Source organism: Polyodon spathula, chromosome 2 (genome assembly GCF_017654505.1).
Source record: "Polyodon spathula isolate WHYD16114869_AA chromosome 2, ASM1765450v1, whole genome shotgun sequence".
NCBI classification, from domain to species: domain Eukaryota; kingdom Metazoa; phylum Chordata; class Actinopteri; order Acipenseriformes; family Polyodontidae; genus Polyodon; species Polyodon spathula.
Window position 1 is genome coordinate 92,235,209 of NC_054535.1, and position 23,724 is coordinate 92,258,932.

Genomic DNA, 23,724 nt, shown 5'->3' on the forward strand with positions numbered 1-23,724 from the left:
TTCGAATTAAACCAAACATGATACTAAGTCAGCTTGCTTTCAAACTATGACGACTTTTCAAAAGTTTAAAGCAATCCTATGGCTTCAATAGAGCTCTGAAGTACATTCGGTGTACCCAGTGACCTAATCCCCTGCTACAGGCTGCCTCTAGTGGTTAATAGAAATACATCAGTAAGAAATACGACACACATGTGGAGGTTTGTTTCACATCCACTAGAGCTTGACTGAGGCCACTAGGTTGCTTTAAACTTTTGAGTTTTAAAAAGTCCCATTGATGTGATGACTGAAACTGAAAACTATACAAAGTCAATTAAAAAGAACAATACATTAGGTAAGACATTTGTCACAGAGGTCTTGCTGTCAAAGTTATCTTAATTGCGGTCAATCTCAGACAGTTTCTGACGTCTACTTATTCAAAGCCATTTCACTTTCTTATCTTTGGAACCCCCCATGAAGATATGCATACTAGTCTGGTGCCATGTAAGCAACCTGCTAAAGATAAAACCTGAAAAAAATAAATAAATAAATAAATGAATAATGCGGAACGAATGCACATTTTGAATTTAGTAATTTTGTATTACCTAAAATGATTTAATACTGTATTATGCTGCATTCAAATATTACTATGGACAAAATATTAATGTGTGTTACACAGTACTGCACTTTGTTTCAGCAGAGTCAAATATTTTAATCGTTAATCTTAAAATGGAAAATGGACTAACAATGAATTCAATCTCTTTGTCATTCAAATACGCTCAGATACTCAGCTTTCTGGGAATGAGACAGGCGTCAGTGTTGCACATCAGAAGTCTTTTTCCAGTAAGACATTAAACTGAATTTCAAGTGTTCATTAAATAACCATATAACCAACAGACCATACACTGTGATTAGAAACTGAGTTGGCCTCACTGCAATACTGTTGTGGAAAAACTGTTCATGTAAGAGTAAAGAAACTTGTCAGCTGGAGGTACTAAATGATAGGGAAGGGGGTTCTAGGTGGACCCAAATGGGTAACAAAGGGCACTGTAGCTGATGTGTTATTGCAAAACATTTATATGGGGAACTATTTTCTCTGAAGATGAGTTGTCAAATGACTTGGTTTGCATCAATATTACGATTTCTCATATTGACCTGCATGGCAAGGTATTTTAATGTTTATGATAAATGTCTACAAAAGTGCAGTTGCATGTAAAGTATTGCTAAGTGAGTCATTGGTTTAATGTAGTAATTATGTAGCAGCAGAGCAGAGAGGGTTCACAATAATCAAAATTTAAATTAAATGGATTGAAATGAATCAGGACAGGATTGAGGTGCATTGATAGAGCTGGCTCCTTTAAAAATAGCAATTCTGTAGTAACGTAAATACTCCAAGCCTGACACTGCCTGCTACTTGTAACTAGGGATGCACCGAATCCAGGATTTGGCCCAAATACCTATTTTTTGAGCAGGGTTCGGATTCGGTGAACAGAATCCGAATCCTATATCCACTTAGATCAGCATCCATTTTAATACATCCCTCCAAGATGCAGCTCCTTTCTTGTAAAGGTAAACGGCTCTGTATTTTGACGTTTCTGTTGTTGGGGGGGGGGGGGCTAGCAGTAAACTGTGTAAGCTTCAAACAGAAATGTTATTCAGGGATATAATTCCATTCGGCAGTGCTTAATTTGTAAAGAAAGAGGTGCCAGGGCGCAAGCAATGACAACAGTACCATCCCAAAGAACCGCACATTCAAAATCATAACACGTTTACTTGAAAGAGTATTGCAATTAATAGTTTTAGTTGTTTACATTCACGTATACAGAGTAGTAGTACGTGCAGAAAAAATAATTAAAGGCAACCGCAGGACAAGTAATACGTTTAAAACAACAAAAAAAAGCCTATATACATGATTTGTTTTGGTTTTGCATTTAAATGGATTACAAAACTAACAAATTAAAAGGCATTCATAGGACATGGTTTGACCCACAGTCTGCACTATATATCAGTGATCTGTATGCAAAAGAAGCCGCTGGTAGATTACAAAAACGATGAATTAAACTTAGGCTAGGTAGTTATCTTAGTATGTTTTTATTCTCTATTGATTAAATTATATTCATTGAAAAGGCAAGAGAGAACCAGATCATTATTCATTTTTTATTGTTTTGGTTTAATATAATATAGCAAGCTAAAGTTCCGATTGAAGTAGGCTACAATATTTTTTTCATTAAAAAGTTGTCATTGTTGTTTGATTAAATTAATCCGCTTTCACATTTTGTTATCTACTACCCATTTAATCAAACCAAGTAGTGTAAGAAGTTGCTTGTGTCGTTCATGACGTTTTTGAAATCAAGCAAGCTTATTTGTGTATTAAAAATGACAATGGAGTTGCAGCCAGGTTTTTGTTTAACAAATCATTTAAAATCTGCATTTCTCTCCAGTATAAAAATACAAATAAATATTTTGTTGGTTATAAGTAGGCTTGCTACTATTCAATTAAATTTTTTTTCCCTGAAATTGAAGATTAATATCGATGTTTATTTTAGAAAGAAATTACCATTTTTTTTAGATCTTCATTTTTCCATTCAAGCAGAGGAAGGGTGAAATCAACCTTTATGCTTTAAAAAAAACAAAACTTTTTTTTTTTAAAGCAGAGCTATACCTTGTAAAGATAAAGATCCTACACAAATTAAAAAATGGTCTCAAATAAACTGTAGAAAACGCAGCATATGAAAGTGTATTATATAAATGTATAGCATACATTTACAAGTAAAAATAATATGCACAGAACAAAACATTAGATAGTTGAACAAAACTAACTTGCACTTATTATTCAGAGTCTGAGCTCCACCCCTCTCCTGCTTCAACACAGCTGGACTCACTGGAAGGCAAGGCAGACGGGCCCGCTTCATCCTGCCGCTGCGCCATTGTCAAAATCAAAACTAGTAACTGTCACTGTATACCTATAGTAAAAGCTTACCTAAACCTTAACCTGCTAATTTCAAAGTAGGCGCTTAGAATGACAGGCGCTATAACTGGCAAATGAAAGTGCGCAGTCGGTGCGATCTTGATGATTGACAGTCATTTAAAACGAATGAGAGCATCCTAGCGCTGCTTCAGCCAACAAGATCTGTCAGAACAGGATAAAATGGCTGACAGTAAAACTACAGCAGCCTTCTAAGGGACCACTGAGATGACTGACAGCGACCCCTAGTTATTCAGAGCAGAACAGAGACGGGACAGACAGCAAGAATAAAAACGATGTACATTTATTTTAGTCAAACTCATATTTTTGGGGAATTCGACGTTGAATGAGCTTTACCGATTAAAAAAATGGAAAAGTAGCAAGCCTAGTTATAAGTGCTGAGAACAAGTGTTTTAGACCAGTCTGTAATGTACAGCTACCACCACCAGCCCTCCTCCATGTACTCTTCCTAAACCCTCCTTCAGTTTCTGACTAACCTTTTGCTTGGCTTTTTCCCACTCCCTGGAAGAACGATGGTTAACTTCTCTTGGCTGAGATGAACGTGTCTAAGTGTGAGAGGATGAGGTTCTGAATGGGAGGTAGAGTAAGAGCGATGCAGAGGCAGAAGCACAGAGCAGGCACAAAAAGGGGGAGGAAACAGTCAACAAAAACAACAGCAGCACACTACAAAACGGCTTAAATGCTACTGAACAAAATAAATTCCTGCAATACCTTCTCTTTAAAAAAATAAAAATAAAAAATTGTGCAATAATTGTTCAACATTCATTCCCCAGTACATTTTTTCTGTTACCTACTGTAAACTAGTCAGGTATCAGTCCCTATTTGATATGTAGGACACAAACATGGGCTAGATTCTAAAAGCTATTTACTTCTTTATTTATTAGTACAATAATTTTCTATAAGGAAATACACGCAATACAATTCTAAAAGAAAACAACACAGCACAACCGACAAGTCCCAGTATTAAATGTCTGAGTTGTTTACTTCTTGTTTGTTAACTAATTTGTGCATATGATGATTTGGAGTAAAATGCTTTCATCATCAAGCCGAATGTATATTATGTTATATGTTTGATTCCAGAAGGAAGAAGGAAAACTCAAAAAGAATATGCAGTGATGTAATTACCCCTTCAAAAGAACAATATAAGGAGAAGATGGCTCCTGAAATCACAAGATTTAATTCTATGTCCTAAAATGTAACACATAGTGGCAAGTTATATGGTATACTTAACTTTTAGTGACATGTCATATATTATACACATTGAGACCAGTCATAATTAACACAAGGTGGTATGTACCACTAATATATCTGAACTGTGATATACAAGGTTCACACATATTTGCAAAACAAACTGAAAACTGTCTAAAACAGAGCAAAAATGTTTACCAATGTGTTAATCTAATCTACTGTCTGGATCTAAAATTACTAAAAAAAAGCAGCAAGTGTGTTACATTAACACAGATACATAGGTGAATACATATAGATGAAGAGACAGAGATAGACACAAATGTCTACAGAAAATACGAGATAAACAGGGGAATTGTGTGTGTGTGTGTGTGTATATATATATAATCTCATCCATAACACTGTCAATAGGGTGTAGGGCTACCAGGGCTGCATTTACTTGACGTGGCAAGCCTGCAAGTTTTAAATGATTCTGTAGGGAAACATGACTATTCCTCAACACAAGCCTCGATTTTATAATTCCTTCAGGAACAACCAGGGAAAAAATCAGCAACAGGCTCTCCAGGACAATCCAAAGAGTCAACTGTTCCTTGTGGATAATCAGTAACAATCATTCATTTTTACTGATTACCAAAAGAACCCTACAACCAGACAAACCCTTTATGAAATAGTCTTTCATATCTGTGGTCTTGCACATCATGACCACAACAGACTTGCAACACAGGGATGCAGCTTTTATACACTGCAGAAAACAGCAGACAGTTTGGTTTCTATTTTTGTCCATCCCTGTAAACACAACAAAGTCTAGCCAGAGGTTAGTTTTCTGGTAGTTCCACAAATGGAAGAACAATCAGATTGGCACTTAATAGATATTGTTTCTACTCAAATTTTTAGCTTGGATTATTTTTTTTTAGAGGTCTGTGGGCTAAGTCAAGGCTGCTCTTATGTCTGAAAAGTAGGCTGGGACTTTTTTTTTTTTTTTTAGGTTTGAGGGCAGCCAGTTGCTGACTGACGTGGGTTCAGCTGATTGAAATAATACTTCTACATCTTTAACCAGTCAGACTCTTTGCAAACTATTTAAAAGCCTAGTTGTAAAATTCTTAATGGATCTTCTCATTTTCCTTTAGTTCCTTCTTTTCAAGCAGCTGTAATGGTTTTGCTTCCTGATTTTCAGTGAACGAGATTGCAGTTGTCAGCCACAAATGCAGGGGGAGGGAATAATTACAGCAAAGGTTGTCTGCCTGCCTTACATATAGAAATGGAAACACAGACATACACATGCAAATTCATGCATACTTAGTGAGGAAGAAAATAATACAAATGGAAACACAAATGGAAACAATGCATGCAAACTCACAAGCATGAAAGCATGTACACGCCTGCATGTCAAGTGTTGTGAATTGCTGGATATACACATTGAAAGTCAACATTATTGTACATCTGGAAGTGCAAAGCTGCTGCTGATGGAGCAGTCATTTCTAAAACTCACTGCAGCTCATTCAAAATATCCTTTACTCATCTACCATTATACAGTAGATTACAGTTTCTTATACCAAGACCTCATACACTGATTGAAATAATTTTAAAATTTTTATAAAAATGTGTATTGACTAATTTATAATGTGGAATATATTGACAATAGCTTACATTAAGAGAACAGAGCTTTCTCTTTGGGACTTGCCTTTCTGATAGCAAGTGACATAGAAGAATGATAGGTCAGTTATAGTAAACACATGGTTAAAATTGATGGATTGTACATTTTAGTATATCGTAGAAAGATGTCCTATTTTAATGCATGCAAGTGCATAAGCTAATTTAAGAGAGGATTATAACTATTTAACTGTATGAAACTAGCAATAACAATATTTTAACTGCTCCTGCAACTAAGTTGGTGTTTCTATACCATGCAGTACAATAAGGTCTTAAATTGATTAGATTAGATATTAGATTGCTCTATATGTCAAACCGACCACTATAAATAGAATTTTTGTAAATGTTTTGTCTAACAGGTTATGCAGTTTTATTAGGAAAAAAAAACAAAAACATATCAGGCAGTTCAAAACCCTCACATGATTAGCTATCTTTGGAAGTCAGAGAAAAAGAGCACCCTCTAGTCCAGATGTATAATAAACAAATAAACTTCCATTCTATATTTATAAGAATCTTTCTATTTATCTGAACACATACAAAAATTATACATTTAATGACAAGTAATGCAGAGGCACAAACCTGATCTCGAGAATTGGTATACAAATTCCAAACCGTGTAGAAATAAATCAAATGGAGGTAATGCTGGAATAAAGCTCTCCAGAAAATGTAAGTATCATTTTTGCAAAGAGAAAAAAAAAGTAATGTTTCCTGAATAGAGGCTGTGCTGTAAGAGCACATTCCTGTAAATCAAGCCTAATTCCATACCAGTTGACATGTCGGCTAAATTCAAAACATATGCATGCTTACAAAAACAGCCAACCTCGTGGGCACAGTTTCAGGTTGCTAAGAAAGAACTGTATACATATTCAGCTTTATCACCCCCTCTCTCCATATATGCACTTTATATAATACAATGCACTTCCATTTCATGTAATAGAAAATGGATCATAGGTTAACCCTGTAGTATTTACTTAATGTATTTATGTAACTAGTCTTTTTAGTTTCTCAGTTTTGTACCAGACATTAGTCGGCAAAACAAAGTCGACACAATACGCAAGATAGGGTGACTAAGTACTGTGTTGTAACCAATTGGTTATTACAGGGTTAAAAAGCCACAAAACTGCTTCTGAATTCAACTTTATTCTGTTAATTCTCCCCAGGACATCTAAAAACCATGATTTTGGTTGTTATTTTACAGAAAGTAAGCTTTGTCTACTTTTTCAAGCTTACGCTTATATGACAAATATCCTTTTGATCACAGCAGAAAATAACCTCTTTTCATCTATTTTTCCCCATATTCTAAAGGTGTGGATTTTCATTTTCTTTGGGATCAAAGAAATAATGCAGTGAACAGAATAATCAAAATGATATCAGAGACCTGGTTAGAAGTACCATTCAACCTCACTTTTTCTATTACATTCATTCAACACATCAAGCACAGGCACTTGATAGAGTCATCCATATATTTTAATAGACATCCTCTCTACTAGCTAGTTTTTTTTTTTTTTTTTTTTTTTTTTTTTTTTAGATTCTCATTTTCCCCTTTCTGTCTGGGTCTGCTCTGGCCTCGGAGGAGATAATATGCTCAAGATGTACATTTTATTGTGATTAGGATGCCAAGGGTTTGCTTTTTAAAAACATCTGATTAGAGTTTGGTTAGTTAAATGATTTGAATCTTATAAAGTGCTCTGTTTGCCACCAATCAGGTCAATGGACCCATGATTAACACCTGATGCTATTCAGAGCACAAAACGAATCGCTTGAACCCAGTAATTACTACTAAAAGTTGTGGAGTGAACACACTTTGCACTGTATTGTAACCACCCAGTAGGGTATACTTGAAATTCCCTCCATGTACATTTAAAAAAAAACAAAATGCAAATTGAATCTCTGCTTTCCAATTAGGATAAAGCATAACTGTCAAAAGAGTCTTTAGATCTCTGTTTTTGTTATCTAAATGCAAATGAGTCAGAACAAGCACAGTGCAGAACGATGAAACTTTCATTTTAACTGACACGACCCAGACAAATATTTTATATTCGATATTTTTCTACTGGAGATAAGTTTATACACAGCTCTTTTGCCTTTACTTTTAAAAGTAATAATGGCTTCTTAACCATGTGCATTGCTTGTAAAATGCATTCATGGGTTGTCTGACGGATACAGCGGTACCATTGTGGCTAAACTAAAAACAGTAATAATAACAACTATATTTGTACATTGATGTACAGTAAATTAATACAGCAATGAGTCATACATAATAAGAACAATTGACAACATCAAGCAGAAATAAATACTGTTACTTCACCCTGTGCAAAAATGCGATTTCTCATGTGTGGTCGTAAATAAAATAAAAACTGTCATTTCTTAGTTCCTGCTTTCAATACTCTATCTATTTTAAAATTGTTGATGTTTCTGAAACTTCTCACTTTATTACTCTCACAATAAAATATTATCTGTATATAACAACAATGTATTATTATTATTATTATTGCTCATGCAATAATGCATGTTTTACTTTGTAAATGGCTGTGGAGTTTAACTCCTTCAAAACTGTAGAACACTATAGAAGTCTACGAGGCTTTTTTAGTATAAAATACACACAAACACACAAGAAAATTCCATTTGTTATCGTAGGGTTCTGTCTTTGTGTAGTTATTTAATTCCGAAAGGTTCAATAAATGTCCACAGTGCTGTGGTGCTGTCAGATGGATAATATCCTCCCCTGGCAGAATGCAGACCTTTGATCGGACTCTGCTACCTCCTGAGCTACTGATACCCCTGAACAGCCATGGAAATGTAGCTTCAGTGTAACGGGCAATCAAAATCACACACACCCTTCTTTACGTGTTTACATCCTGCTTAATGTCACTTACATTTACCCTTCTCCATCAACTTGGGATCTAAACAAACCTGACTAAGTAGAAATACCCGCCCAGCTGTGCACATCATACACATATAATTATGTACTTTAAGGAAATGTTGTGTTCAGTTACAGAGTTTCAGATTGATTGAGGCCTTTGGTGTGAAAGCAACTAGACAAATACGACGGACTGACGCTTTGACGCAACTCGGTTGGTAGAAAAAAGATCTTAAACACGCATGTCCCCAAGAGTAGTATATATATATATATATATATATATATATATATATATATATATATATATATATATATATATATATATATATATACACACACAATCTAAGCTTTTCTCATGTGGCGTGTTCTACAAAGATGTTTATCGACTTCTTTTAAGAAATGTTACTGCACCAAGGCAAACTAGTTCCTACAATAGTCTTCTTTCTCTCAATATGAAGATGTAGATCACCATGACCTAAATTCTGATGCTCTCTTTAGACATTTCTTCACAACGAAACAGTTATAAAAAGCAAGATATAAAAAGTAAGTATGCTATATATACAAGTTCCTTTATTTATATTTAGCATCTCGTCTGTATAGGTTTCAGAAAACAGGCACAAAAAACAATGGGCCTGGTCTGTCCCAGTAATAACTTAAATAGAAGTCTGATTAAGGCCCTGTTCTGTTTCTTGAAATCCTTATCTTTGACTTTCTCCATGCTGACAAAATATGTAACATTTAAAAACAAATATACTAATACTAGCCAGTTTTAAGAACTTGGTACCACATTGATGCAAACAAACTCTAGTGATCTTGCATGAAAAGTCTTGCTCAAACTGAAAACTATCTGGAATTAAATTAATTAAATGTAGTCTTCTTAAGGAGAATCTCATGCAACTGCCCTATATTTAATTGGTACAAACTTTGCAAGTAGCAGGACATGAAAGTTATCCAATTTATGGTTCTGGGTTACCAAAAGCAGGACAGGCTTTACAAAGTTATGTTCGTGAAACTTCTTTGGTCTAAGTCTTCTAACTTACGAACGTCCTAACCAAATATGCATCCCTGTGCCTGGTTTAAATCATAATAATTCAAAACTATTTATAACCACTGGTAATTGCTTAACTGTGGCTTAACTGAAGTGCTCAAATCTGCAGGTTGTAACAAAATCTGGGATTACTATAGTTTTGTGTTGCAAGATACAGTACTCCAGCTTTACAAGGACATGGGCTTTAAAACACTGCTATTATAAAAAGTTCCGTCTCCAGAAACTGTTTATGGGTTTCTGCACGTACAGAAGCGAAGTAATGTTGTGTTTATATTCACTTCCAGTGGGAGGTCACGCTTTTCCTTCATCTCAGAAAATAAAAGGTGCCGCAGGCTTGTGTGAGCCTTCCCTATGAGTGGGATTAGCATGCTTCGCCCCCCTCCATACGCTTCTACATTTTTTGTAGAAATCACACACAAAAGATTAGAATCACAGCACGCACACACGGTTTAAATTCATCAATTTAGAGCACCCCTTTTTGGCTTGCAGGACACACTCTTTATACGGCTGTTAAGAAAGCAGTGAGCAAAAAAAAAAAGAAAGCATGGCTCTTAAATATTTGTTAAATGTGACTTCATTTTAATTTCCATTTAGCTTTCCATGAGAGAGAAAAATATGGCCCCACAGGGGATGGAATGAACTCACGGCACTTGATTATGTCCAGAAAGCTAAGCCAAATCAGCTATTAGGTAATAAGTTGAGTGTTCATGTAGATCTATTTGGTAAAGCATGCATGGCAAAGTCTTAACATATTAATAGCCCTTGCATAACCTCTATTACAGCCAAACATTGAAGCAATTAAGAGAATCTTTATATATTATCTATATAAGAAATTAATCAAAATAAAAACAGCATCAAACTGTTACCCAAAAGCAAAAGCATGTTGATTCTATACTTCCCATTTTCAAAATTGTGTTGCATGACCTCAGAGATTCTACAAAACAAGTATATTCCCCCAAAGATGGCAGAATGGCAGCCATTTTTTCTTTTTTTTTTTTTTTCTTGCCAGAAATGTTTTTCAGGGAACAAAAAAAAGATAAAATATCAAAAATATATATCTGAAAGGACAGTGTTTTAAAATAAGTAGGCTTAGATGTACTGCATGGTTTAGTTGGCACAGTACTATATTTAATTCATAACTATATGATTCAGAAAATAACACTCGCCAAAGCTAGAGACCACACATTAACTGTGATACAGTACATTAGGGTTCCTCAATTGGCGGCCCGCGAAAACCTTCCTTTTGGCCCGTCAAGCATCAGCTGTGCTTTAATACAAAAGCTGAAACTGCTGATATGCAAGCTTGATTTCCATTACATCAGAGTAGATGCTGAACTCCATGCTGATTTGAACTCTGCTCTCGTCATGATAAGCACCAACTAAGACGTAGCTTTGCAGTAAACTAATGTGATCCATCTGCATCTCCATCCATTTGTGTTGTTTTCCATCTGATGATGTAGATATCCTTCTGACTCGTGTTGATTGCTGAAGTGTAAGTGTCCAGGGATCAGCTCATCAGCACACTCAATGGCTGCGATGCTGGCTCTGGGGATCAACCCAGTGCGCTCTCTCCAGCGCATCAGCATGACAACCGTCAGGATTGAGCTAGGTAGAGTACATCTCTGGGGTCTTCAAGTGGGCACCTTGTGTCCTCGGTGTTCCGTCGACTAGCCCACAACACCTCAAGAGGGCTCAACAGTGATTCTGGCGTCCCAGCATCACCTCTCTCTATCCCCCACTCAGCTCAGCTCAGCTCAGCTTACTTACCTGTACATCAGTGTTGCTTTCTTTCTATTGTGCTTGAGATCCCCATCCAGAATCTCTCCGTCTCAAACACAGCCAAATGCTGCTCCTTTCTGCTGCTTCAGATAAGTTCTTCACTGTGCGACACAACTCTTGGCCACTGAACCCGACGTCTCTGAGAAACCGGGTTGTAGAGTGTGCCACAAATCCTCGATAACCCACCTCCACTGGGTAAACTCGGACTCTCCATCCTCGCTGTTCCACTTCAGCAGCTAGTTGAGTATACCAAAGTTTCTTCCTTTCATACGCCTCATCCACAGCATCTTCCCATGGCACTGTTAACTCTACCAGATGAACAAGGCGTGCTGATCCAGACCACAAGACAATGTCTGGTCAAAGGTTAGTGCTGGCAATCTCAGGTGGAAAAATAAGCCATTGACCAACATCTGCCAGCATCTTCCAGTCTCTAGCAGCTTCCAGTTGTCCTGGGCGAGGTTTGGTTCTAACACCTTTTCTTGGTGGTTGCTCTCCTGGATGGAGAAATATTGTCCTTTGTGTGTAATGGTTTGATGGAACTGGTGGCAACTTATTAGTCAGGTTACCCTTGTCTTCCAATGCTAAGGCCAAACATCGCAGCACCTGGTCATGACGCCAAGTAAACAGTCCTTGGCTAAGACCCACCTTACATCCTGTCAAAATGTGCCTTAATGTTGCAGATGATGAACACAAAGGACATGAGGAATCCTCACCCACTCAGAGGTTTAGGTTCTGTAGTGATGGGAGAACATCATATGCTGATCTGATAAGGAAACTGATCCTGCTCTGTTCCACTCTCCATAGGTCTTGCCAGCCGATCTTGCGTCGTTCCACACTCTCCCATCTCATCCATTCTCCCTGCTTGGCCTAGGAAATGGCCTTTACACACTTGATTCTCTCCTCCTGCTTTTTCACCTCATTGACTACCAGCTTCCTCCGTTGAGCTGGGGTTCCCTTATGCCATGTAGGAGGAGCTGAAATGAGACCAAAACCTCCTTTTCCACACTGAACTTGCCCCATAATATCTCTAATTCGAAGGGCAGCCTTAGCATCTTCCACAGCTTTCTTTGCCATCCATTTTCTTCCAGTTTTCAACACAGGTGCTGCCTCCCTTACGCATTTGTTGCGTGAATCTACTAATGTCATTTCCAGTCAGACTTTGGCGCACTTAAACTCCTCGGTTAGAGCAGAGATTGGTAGCTGCAGTATTCCTTTGCCATAAAGTCCCACTCTGCTGAGGCAGCGTGGAACTCCCAACCATTTCCTAACGATTTAACTGATTAAAGCTTCCAGCTTCTCTTGTAATATCGCAGCTATCTACAGGGTATTTGTGTAAACCTAACAAGTGTTTATTTTTTTCGGCAAGCTAATCAGGAACATTCATTCTGATGAGATTTAATTTTGGCACGCGTCACAAATCCCCGCCCATTTAGCTAATTGTTAGTGCGATATAAAAACAGTGGTATGGAGTAATATTATTTTCTTTAGTGAGGAAAAACTACCTGAATATTCTTACAAACATTTCTGCACATTAACTCGAAGACAAAAATCCACATCTGTGTCTAAAACGGCAAGTGATGTGTGATATTAACACAACATCAACAAACTGATGCTTCAGATTTGGCGAGTGAGTCTGAATCGGGGTATACAGGTGCAGGTAATGCACATCGCTCAAAAATGCTGCACACTTTCCAGACACTGGCCAAACTAGCAATGGAAATGTTATGTACAGTGATCAACGTTTTGATTTGTTCTGATCCTATTTTCTGTTATGAGGAGAGTAAGAAACGAAAAACAAAATGGTGTTTTTTCTTTGTGCAACGCCTCCTTTTCCACATTTATTTCTTGAAGTTAAATGTGACAGTTTTCACTTGTGTGCACAGCTTAAAAAAAGGAAAATGTGTCATTTGCCACTTTGTTTATTGCGAAGAAATAATTGCAGGGATTAAAAAAAAAAGAAAACAAGCGTGGTCTACTTTTGTACTATTTCTGCCTGAAATACACACATGAAAAAGTGTATCATTTTAAGTTTTAACATCCTCTGCTTTATAGTTAATTCAGTGGAGAAAAACAAAGCCTTAATAACGTATTCTGGAATATTAAAGTTTTACATACAGTTTTAGGACAAATAGTATTGGAAATCGCTTTAATTTCACTAGATTTAGCTGGGAATTGTGCAGCATGTGATTGGAACATGAAAGTAAAAGTAGTTATTGTATTCATTTAAATTTAAATACGCTAGCAATGTACTTTGGCTTAGGTATTGTATTACATTATATTATATGATTAAAAGATTAAAAAAAACCTGTTTGGCAACAGTAAGAAATGTACCTACGGCACAACTCTCAAAGATGGCACATTGGATATGCACTTAAGTTAATTTTCCCTCTGTTTACTGTGATGCTATGTATTTAATTTAGAAACACTTAATTTACATTTAAACACACTTTTAATCAGGTGCTTAATAAGATGCTTATACAACACAAATAAAGCGACCACTAATTGATGTGTTTCATTACTTAACTTGAATGCTGGCTGCACAGTCATTTTCAGAAAACTTTTTAATTTTAATAAAATTAAAATGAATACATGCTGTTTTAATAGTATTACAGTGGGATTTAGTTATCTGTTTGCAAGGCATCGTTTTAATATTGTCAGAAAAATATCAGGATGAAAAATATATTTGCTTTCTATTCTTATTATTAAATGCCGATCATCGTAAGTAGTTATTTCTGCCATTTATTAGTTGATTGGTGCAAGTGTAGTATTGAAAAGTTCTGTGACTGTATGTAAAGTATGATTCGATAGTCAGCTTTTCATGACCATTGAAACAACCACCCACCAGCACTCACAGAGAATTAATTGAGTATGCCGGCAGTATACACTTAAATCCATATGGACTTTAACGGTATGTATAATTTCCCATTAACGACCTAACAGCAAAATTAAATCTAAATGTTAACCATGCAATTCAAATGGCAATACAATTTAGCAAAATCAAAAGATAAAAAAAAAAAAAAAAAAAAAAAAAAAAAAACAGTTTCCAGAATCAAAGCAGCATCCCAAGTCAGTATTCAAAATTGCAGAATATAGTGCTCGATAAGGCCCTAATGTCACAGTTCACTTGCAAATGAAAATGCACAAAAGCAACAAAAGATCATATTTAAAAAATGCATCACAGAATCTAAAACTGTTTAATGATTAACTGTTACATTACCCTAGCTTGTCTTGTTCGCTTTGATTTGGCTGCATTTTGTCAGGTGAAACTGGAGGAAGCGCTGTGTAACTGCACAATGAAAGAAAAACTGATGCAGCATTAGAGAGAATTAAAAAAAAAAAAAAAAAAAAAAACGCAGGCTGTGACGGATATTCAGATAAATTGTAACATTGAAAAGATGAGCTTTATATCAGAAAAATAGTGATGGACTCGGAAATTGCATGTGACGAGTAAGTGCATTAAATATACATATATTTAAAAAAAAAAGGCGACTGGCGTGTATCGGATATCCGAGTGTTGACTGTACTGTTAATGTATAAAATCAAGCATTCATTAACTACTAAATCCATTACCTTTTTAATACAATTGGACATCTGATTTGAAACATATGTTACGTTGTAGTTCAAAATTATGCCAATGTCTCCATAAACTAGAATCACCTGATCGTATTGGGAGTTCTAAATAAAGATTCTGATGATTCACATATTTTTGTCAAGCTCAATGTGGTAACTAGGCGGTATGCATACAGAAAAATATAAAAGATTTATGTCAGTGTTAGCCGAGCTACAATATAATTGTGTTTCATTAAACGTTACGTGGCACAGCCACACCAGTGGTTTTGCAAGACTTTAATTACTGCAAATGTGGCATAGCACGCTGGCATTGATGCAATAAGAAAATCATTAATTAAACACCTGTTAATGGACACTACTGTTTATATAAAATATATAAAATACATCAAACTTTGAGGAATTGCTACCACAGCATCAGAACAGCATTGACAGACCGTTTAATTTTAACAAGGTAAAATATAGAATCTACCAGTATACTGTAATTTATCAAACACTATTAAAGTGACTGAGGATGGTTTCAACACCTTACCATAAAAAATTATGTAGCATTACAGCATATTTTGTCAGTAATGCATTATAGAGTTTTTTTTTTTTTTTTTTTTGACAGGTAGTTTCTCAAACCAAACCCTTAACCACAGTCTTCAAACCAAGTCTTGTGTGGTCTCCTTGGCTGGGAGACAAGGCAAAACAAGACTGCAAGTCTAGCAGCACCTGCCAATCCCACTTCCAGAGTGCCAAGCCCAGCACCTGAGCAGATGCCAACCACACGGCAGGTGGTTAAGGGTCAAAGGCAATTTCTGACAGGAGGGCAAACAACTCCTTAGCTTCCTATAAACACACAAACATGGCCTGTTCATTGCTACCTGCAGTACATCTCTCGGCTGCATTCCACTTATCTGCTGTATCAGTACTTCTTACACTCTGGAGAGAGATTTAATATGAACAAAGTAATTGAAAATTGATAACAAGAATGCTCAAGCCCAGGCTCTTAATGTTAACTGTTGTGTTACTTTGAAAGTAAGTAAAGATTGAGAGGTACAGTGTGCTGCCTTTACTGAATATAGAGTCACACTGCTATTCATTTTATTACTTTCTTGTATGTAAAATCTATTGGTCTTAAATTTCAAACATGAAAAAACATAAGTGTAGGTGTACTGTAAAACAAAAACACAAAAAAAAAAAGAATAGCATGGCATAGAAACACAGACACTATTAAATTACATTTAAATCTGTGTATTGATTATTACATGGTATGAAAGAAGTTGGGGTCCCCTCCCTACTAAGAACATACATATTTTTACTCAACATACTCCAGCAGAGCTGCAGCAAGGGCTTTTGAGCTCTGCTGCACACTAACTAGTTTCCAGTGGACTGTGTGTTGCTGTATAGTTCACATTTGCCACAAATAGTGTTTAAAAATTATTTTAACAGAAGTGAAAAAAGATGATTAATTCATATTGCCGGTGCAGCTGTACATAAACAACTGTAGTGTTTTTTTAAATAATATCCTTTGTCATGTAATATTAATGTCTGTGTAAAAATAAGTAGAAGAAAACAACCATCTGAATAATGTATTGTTCTTCAGAATCACTTTGCATATCATTTCTGTTTCAGTCATCAGATCCTGTTGACTTGTGAAAACCAGCAGTTTAAAGTATCCCAATGACCTCAATACAGCTCTCAGAAATATGTGTCATCTCCAAGACATAAGGACTGTATGAGAGATCTGTTGAGGCCAGAGTTCCTTTAAACTTTTGAATTTTAAAAAGCCACCAGGCTGTGGGGACTGAAAGAGAAACATACACACAGTGAATCTTTATAAGCAGAATACCTTAGCTAAGACAACTTGGGAATTTCATAAAGTCATACACTTAAGATTGAAGCTTTTTTTTTTTTTTCTATTAAAGTGTAAAGCAAAGTCAACAAAGATTTCCGTCATTGTTTTTTTGTATTTGTTTTTTTTTGTTTGTTTCAAAAGTCATTAGATTATGTATTAATATATGCAGCTGATTACTGTTTCAGGAAAACATAGTTTTACATTTCACAAATATTTGCCACATTACTAAGCATGCAACAGCACCAGAGTTTCCAGTATTGTAGCAGTGCGAAGGCACTTCATCAGCATTTTCTGCTTGTGTTGCATGAAGTGGGTCCACACAGCATTTCCTTCTAAGATTATCGTTTTCTGTTTGTAAGCAGTCTTGAACATCTGCTTTTCCTGTATCTGAACATTATGGTTCCATTTCAATGGAGACCATAATTGTTTTCACTACAATCCACTATTTGGCTGGGGACCGTACTCCCCCTATGACATAGAAACTTGCATAGCAACACCTGGTGTGTTTTCTTTACACTGCTGGCTCTTGTTCATGCTTCGCTCTCTGAAACTGTATAAAAAAAAAAAAAAAAAAAAAAAAAAACACAGAATCTCGGACGCATGGTATGGCTTACTGAATTTAAATTGTTGACCTTCAAGCTAGCCCTTTAAACATAACTCATTACAAGTTCATGCATTACGATTTACATTTTTATAACTACAGAAAATTGTGCTGAAGCAAGCACCCTTTAGGATGATGATCAGCGAGTCATTTTTAAAGTCTGTTCAATAGTAAATAATTAATGCAGGCATGGGTATGTACTTAGTCTTAAAATTTAGCTTTTGGCTTCACTCTTTCATTCTACAAGAAATCCTATTTGTTGCAAAGCTGTGAAACAATAACAAAAGACATCTGTCATTATACATATGCAAAATGAAATGAGAATCCACTGCTAACGGAAGAGAAACACTGGTAGACCTTCCTGATACCCTAAGGGCCAGTTTTTCAAAACTTTGGCAATCTGATTTCCACGTTTGACCTGGATTATACTGTGCAATTGGGTTTTTCAAAACATCAAAATACGATTGGGATTACTGTGATCCAGATTTCGTTTTGGTAATCCGATCTCACTTTAATCACGATTAAATGTTGCAATTGGGTTGCATAAATGTTATAATATATTTACATATTTACGTTTTGTATCCATGCAAGCACTCCACAAATCTGGCCTGTATTACTCAAGAAAGCCCACCTTGAATCCCTTTTGAAGTATGCAAAAAAAAAAACACTCAGGAGATTCTGTAGCTATGTGGCAAAAAGTTTTGTGGTCTGACTAACCTAAAATTGAACTTTTTGGCCTAAATGCAAAGCGTTATTTTTGGCGCAAACCCAACACAGCGGATTACCCATAGAACACCATCCCTACTGTGAAGCATGGTGGTGGCAGCATCATGTTATGGGAATGTTTCTCATCGGCAGGGACTGGGGCACTTGTCAGGATAGAAAAGAAAATGAATGGAGCAAAGTACAGAGAAGTCCTTGAGGAAAACCTGCTGCCCTCTGCAAGCTGAAACTGGGACGGAAGTTCACCTTTCAGCATGACAACGATCCAAAGCACACAGCCAAAGCTACACTGGAGTGGCTAAGGAACGAAAAGGTAAATGTCCTTGAGTGGCCTAGTCACAACCTAAATCCAATCGAAAATTTGTGGCATGAGTTGAAGACTGCTGTCCATCAACGCTCCCCAAGGAACTTGACAGAGCTTGAACAGTTTTGTAAAGAAGAATGGTCAAATGTTGCCAAACCTAGGTGTGCAAAGTTGGTAGAGACCTATCCCAAAAGACTCACAGCTGTAATTGCTGTCAAAGGTGCTTCTAACAAGTACTAACTCAGGGGGGTGGAGACTTATCCAATTATGATCTTTCAGTTTTGTATTTTTAATATATAATTTTTTTCTCAATAAAAACTTTTTCCCCTTAACAGTGTGGAGTATGGTGTGTGGATAAGTAGAAAAAAAATCCTCATTTAAATGCATGAATCTCTGAGGCACTGACACAACAAAATGTGAAAAAAGTTCAAGGGGGTGTAGACTTTCTCTAGGCAAGGAATGTGCATGCATGCATATATATATATATATATATATATATATATATATATATATATATATATATAACACACACACACACACACACACAGACGTGCTCAAATTTGTTGGTACCCCTCCACAAAAAACAAAGAATGCACAATTTTCTCTGAAATAACTTGAAACTGACAAAAGTAATTGGCATCCATTATTGTTTATTCCATATTTAACAGAAATCAGACTTTGCTTTTGATTTTTCATTCAACACAATATTGTAAATAATAAAACAAATAAAAATGACATGGACAAAAATGATGGGACCGCTAACCTAATATTTTGTTGCACAACCTTTAGAGGCAATCATTGCAATCAAACATTTTCTGTAGCACTCAATGAGACTTTCTAGTCCATCAATCTATGATACCAGACAAGGCACTCTTATGACTGTATATCCTTAAAGTAAAATAATGTTGTTTTTTTTTTTTTTGTTCCATGGTAAAACATCCGTAAAGGAAATTAGCAATTGACTTTGGTTTTATAGTCTGCTTTTTTCATGGAATAATCTTGATAGAGAAATAGTAGTTATTTTCTTCATAGAAAAAAAAGGTAGCACTTTAAATTATGGGGCAACTACTGGCGTAATAAGTGTGTATTTTCATGGAGATGGCATTTACCATGCAATTACACCAGGTAGCAATACTTGTTCACAAGGCCACTTCCACAGAATTGCACAGTTGTTATCTTGTAAGAGCAAGAACAATCAATAATTACAATGTAATTACACACCTACGCATGCCCTCTGCTAACAAAAAAAGTCCTAGCTGTTTTTAGGAAAGGGAGAGGGTGAGTGGTAGGAATGAAGGAACTCAAGAAGCACAACGTTTTGAGCAATTATTGAAGCAACATACTGTGACAACTCCAGGGGAAGGTGGGTGTTCGATTAGATTAAGGGAGGGAGGAGATTGTTGCGTTGTTGTTTCAGGGGAAGGTGGACTTCAAGTGGGGCATGCAAGGTGAGTGACTGAGTCATGGTGGTGAGGGAGTCTGAGTGGCTAGATGGCTAAAAACATCTAGCCACTTATGTTTTGTTTGGCTAAAAACCCAAACAAAACAAAAACTTGCACATATACTTTTATATACTTGCACATCATTTCAGATTGCTGTTCCAAAATAAAGCCTGTTTAGACATGCCGTTTCTAGCGAAGTGCATCGATTCTCCCGCGTATGACCGGCAATATAAACGCAGCCTCGACAACAACACTTGATGCTGGAATACACGCATACCTCAAAATAATGCACAATTCAGCAGGGTGCAAAAGTTTAGCAACAGTAAAACAAATATTACCAAAGAAAATCACCATTATTTAATAGTAATGCGTAACAATGTTCTACCCAAAACCCATTCGGACCCGTGAAGACCTCCAGGTTCACTTGTTCTGGAAACATAAAGGATTCAGCCAGCCTAGTTCTGTTATCATTGAGCACCGCCTTCTGGGAGCTCCTGTCCACAGTTAGCTGTGGAATAGCCCAGACTCGAACCGGCTTTTACTGGATGCGCCACTCGGGAGCCCTGGAATTTAGCTTTTTGTACTTAATAAAATATATTATATTATGCAATCAGGTTTACTGTTAAGGAATATTTTTATTCTCTGGCTCTAGTATGCCATAGGTGTTTTTCTGGGTCATTTGATCAGTTGATTTCACATACTATTTATGTCCCTCCAATACTCTTAAGACCAATGCTGGAGAGTAACTGGCCATTAGGGACTTCCATAACTCAGCATAGAGTCCTCACAGCTTCATTAATCAACAGCAAAGGTAGCCTTTTATGGTGCAACTGCAATTCAGACCTCGCCCCTAGGGAACACCTATAGCATGAGCTTGAATAGCTACACAAGGACGATTATTTGTAAGCCTCTAGTAAAGTCATAAAAACCCTAAATATATGCAAGAGCAAAGTGCTAAAAAAATCCACAAGGGACCTGTCCCCAAGATAGTGAATTCCATGAACACTAGAATAAAAACAGGTGTCAAAAATCACAAGCGTAAATAAATAAACAAACCATCATAAAAAACACGATACTGAAAAGTAACTTGAGCTAACACTTTAACTAGATAATACAAGGGAATATTTGTCCATACTGTTACTTGTGGTTTGCCCAAATACTTAATGGAGATTTTCATATTTTGAGAGGTTTTGGTTTATGGACAGTCATTTCTTTCTTTGCAATCTTTCAGTAGTGTCTCACGGTAGACAAGGGTGTAGATGATAACTTACATTCCATTCAATCCCCTGCGGAGGTCAGATGAATAGCACTTCTGTTTGGCTAATTGCTACACATCCAACCCATCTTTGATGTCCTACCTCCCTCCCAAAAGAAAAAGAAAAAAAAATGTTTTTGTCCGCCAGTTTAAGATGTTACTTTTGAACTGCAAATGTTTGGAAAGGGAACTAGCAGGGCATGTCTGAATAATCATAGACTTCGGCACAACCCCACCCCTTGGCTGAACCTTCCTTCACTTCTGGGTCTGAGGCTGAAGCAGTTACAGAGCTCCTTCAGAGCAGCTTTTGGGGAGTCAGCTCTTACTAGCCCTGATATACAATTGAAGCATTTAGGTGTTTTTAAAGACTCTGTTTTTATTGCAGTTTCAGAAGGTCTCACACTACTGCATTTTTGAGAGTGGTAGAGCTTCATAAAATATAATCTGTGCTTCATGACCCATGGAGTTTCAGCGGTGGATTTAGAGACTATGCCCACATTTAAATAAAAAAAAAAAAAAAAACCTGCTTGTTATGTTTACTTTCTACCATGGCAACAATAATCATCCCTTAAATGATTTAATATCCTTTTGTATTCTGTCTTTGTTATCCATGTACTCTGTGAGATTCTCTGACTAACTTGACATCATTGTTGTAAAATGAGAGGTTCTTTTAAGTTATAATCTGCACACAAAACTAGGAGTGCATGAACAAAAACAGTCTTTATTATTTAATTTTAAAAGGTTTTAACACTTTTTAAATGAAATAATAGACTGTTTTTTACAATGGAACTTGAGCTGTGTATGCAAACTAAAACGTCAAAAGGTGTCCATTTCCTTTTAATCTATCCACAACAGAGGCCTGTTCGTTTCAGTGTACAGTATGTCAAAGAAGAATATCCTGACTGGCTTTTTTTCATTTTTGAACTCTCTGAATTATACTCTGTACCAACAGACATTGGCCACAACAGCAGTTTGTTCCCCGAACAATAAATTACTCTTAGATGGTATGATTTTTTTTTTCTGCTGGACCAGGTCTGAAGAAGAACTAGTGAATTAGACTGCTGATTTTCCTAGCACACAACCCCTAATCTCTCTCTACTGAAAATAATTAACAAGAGTCATAAAGACATAAAGGGATATAATATAGGTAACCACGACAGAAGAATGCATATGGTGAAAACGAAATTTGTATTTACATCTTCATAAAACGTACCAGTGACCACAATATGTTTTGAAACCATTATGGGGTTGACAAGAGTCATTATTTATAGGGAAGCATATAGGGCTGCAAAGAACAGACAGTCACTCGCCATTCATGACTGAATAATGTTTTTTTCTTTTTTCTAAGTTCTTTTCTATGAAGCCAATATTCCAAGCTTTGTAATGCAATTCTGAAAAAGAATAAAAAAGCCCCCCCAATGTGCTAAAAGACTTGATTCAGGCAGTGAATCTGAAATGAGGTTTTATCAAATCGGCACCACAAAAGGACCACCTGCCGTGCATTTGCTAGGGCAGCTGATTAAATGCTGTTGAATTTCGCATGCCCGTCCCCACGCCTATTCATTTCATGAATTGGGGAGGGTGGGGAAGCACTATGCAGGATGCTAAATGGCTGCTGGAATTTTGTACTCACCGCCGATCGTTCCTTCGCCTTCTGAATAGTTTTTTGGTTTGTGCAATTTCAGCTTCATTAGGTAGAGGCTGGTAGACCTGAGGGAGAGAAGAAAACAGAAATCTACTGGCTGGCTATTCGTGAGCAGAAGCACATTAAACAGATATGAAGTGACAGCTCTGATTGTTGCAGTTTGATTCCTTGGTGATTTTTAGAATATCTTCACAATACAGGAAGTGCTATTGTATGATTGTGTGTGTGTGTGTGTGTGTGTTTGTGTGTGTTGATCCGTAACTATGCACAAGTATTGGATTTGTATTATTGGCATGTGTCTTTGCATGTGAGCTGTTTTTGACAGAGGCAGATTCACTATTTGCAAACTGTTACTGTTAGAACCACTAAAGATTTTACTATGAACTTCAACATACACACCTAAAGGCTTTAGTGTGTCTCATTAAGTTCATAGTAAAGTCGAGAATGGCTTCAACTGCTTTATATTAATATCTTTGTAAGTTACTAGCTTTGAGATAAAACTAGAAGCATTTTGTTAAAATTGTCGCCTACTGTACTGGCAAAGTCTGTCATGAATGTGTCTTGTGTAGTAGAACTGTTTGCATGTGTGTGCCTGCATGTATTTTTTGTATGTCAAAATGTATCTAAAGGCATGAAATCAAGCAGGCATGCAATAATCAGGGATGGAAATGAGAAACATGGGGATAATTCTGCAGACTTCTCCCCTCAAATATGAACCAAAAAACAAAAAGGAATAAACAGATACTAGTAGAAGGCATCATAACTGTTCAGAATCAGGCAATCCACTTATATCTAAAAGAGACTTTTTCTATTCTCTTGGGGCTCTGCTGCAATTTCATTTTCCACACATTTCAATCAAAATG

At 36.5% G+C, this 23,724-nt stretch overlaps 1 protein-coding gene across 4 annotated transcripts in view; it reads right to left on the minus strand.

Moving 5' to 3' along the window:
* The window catches only part of LOC121303796 (CBP80/20-dependent translation initiation factor-like), a 127,674-nt gene that overhangs the window by 33,818 nt on the left and 70,132 nt on the right, over positions 1 to 23,724 (minus strand). For all 4 annotated transcript variants that reach the window (XM_041234601.1, XM_041234592.1, XM_041234608.1 and 1 more), the window contains one exon: positions 22,850 to 22,926. In XM_041234601.1, the coding sequence (XP_041090535.1) occupies positions 22,850 to 22,926 (77 nt within the window). The remainder of the gene's footprint in view (positions 1 to 22,849; positions 22,927 to 23,724) is intronic.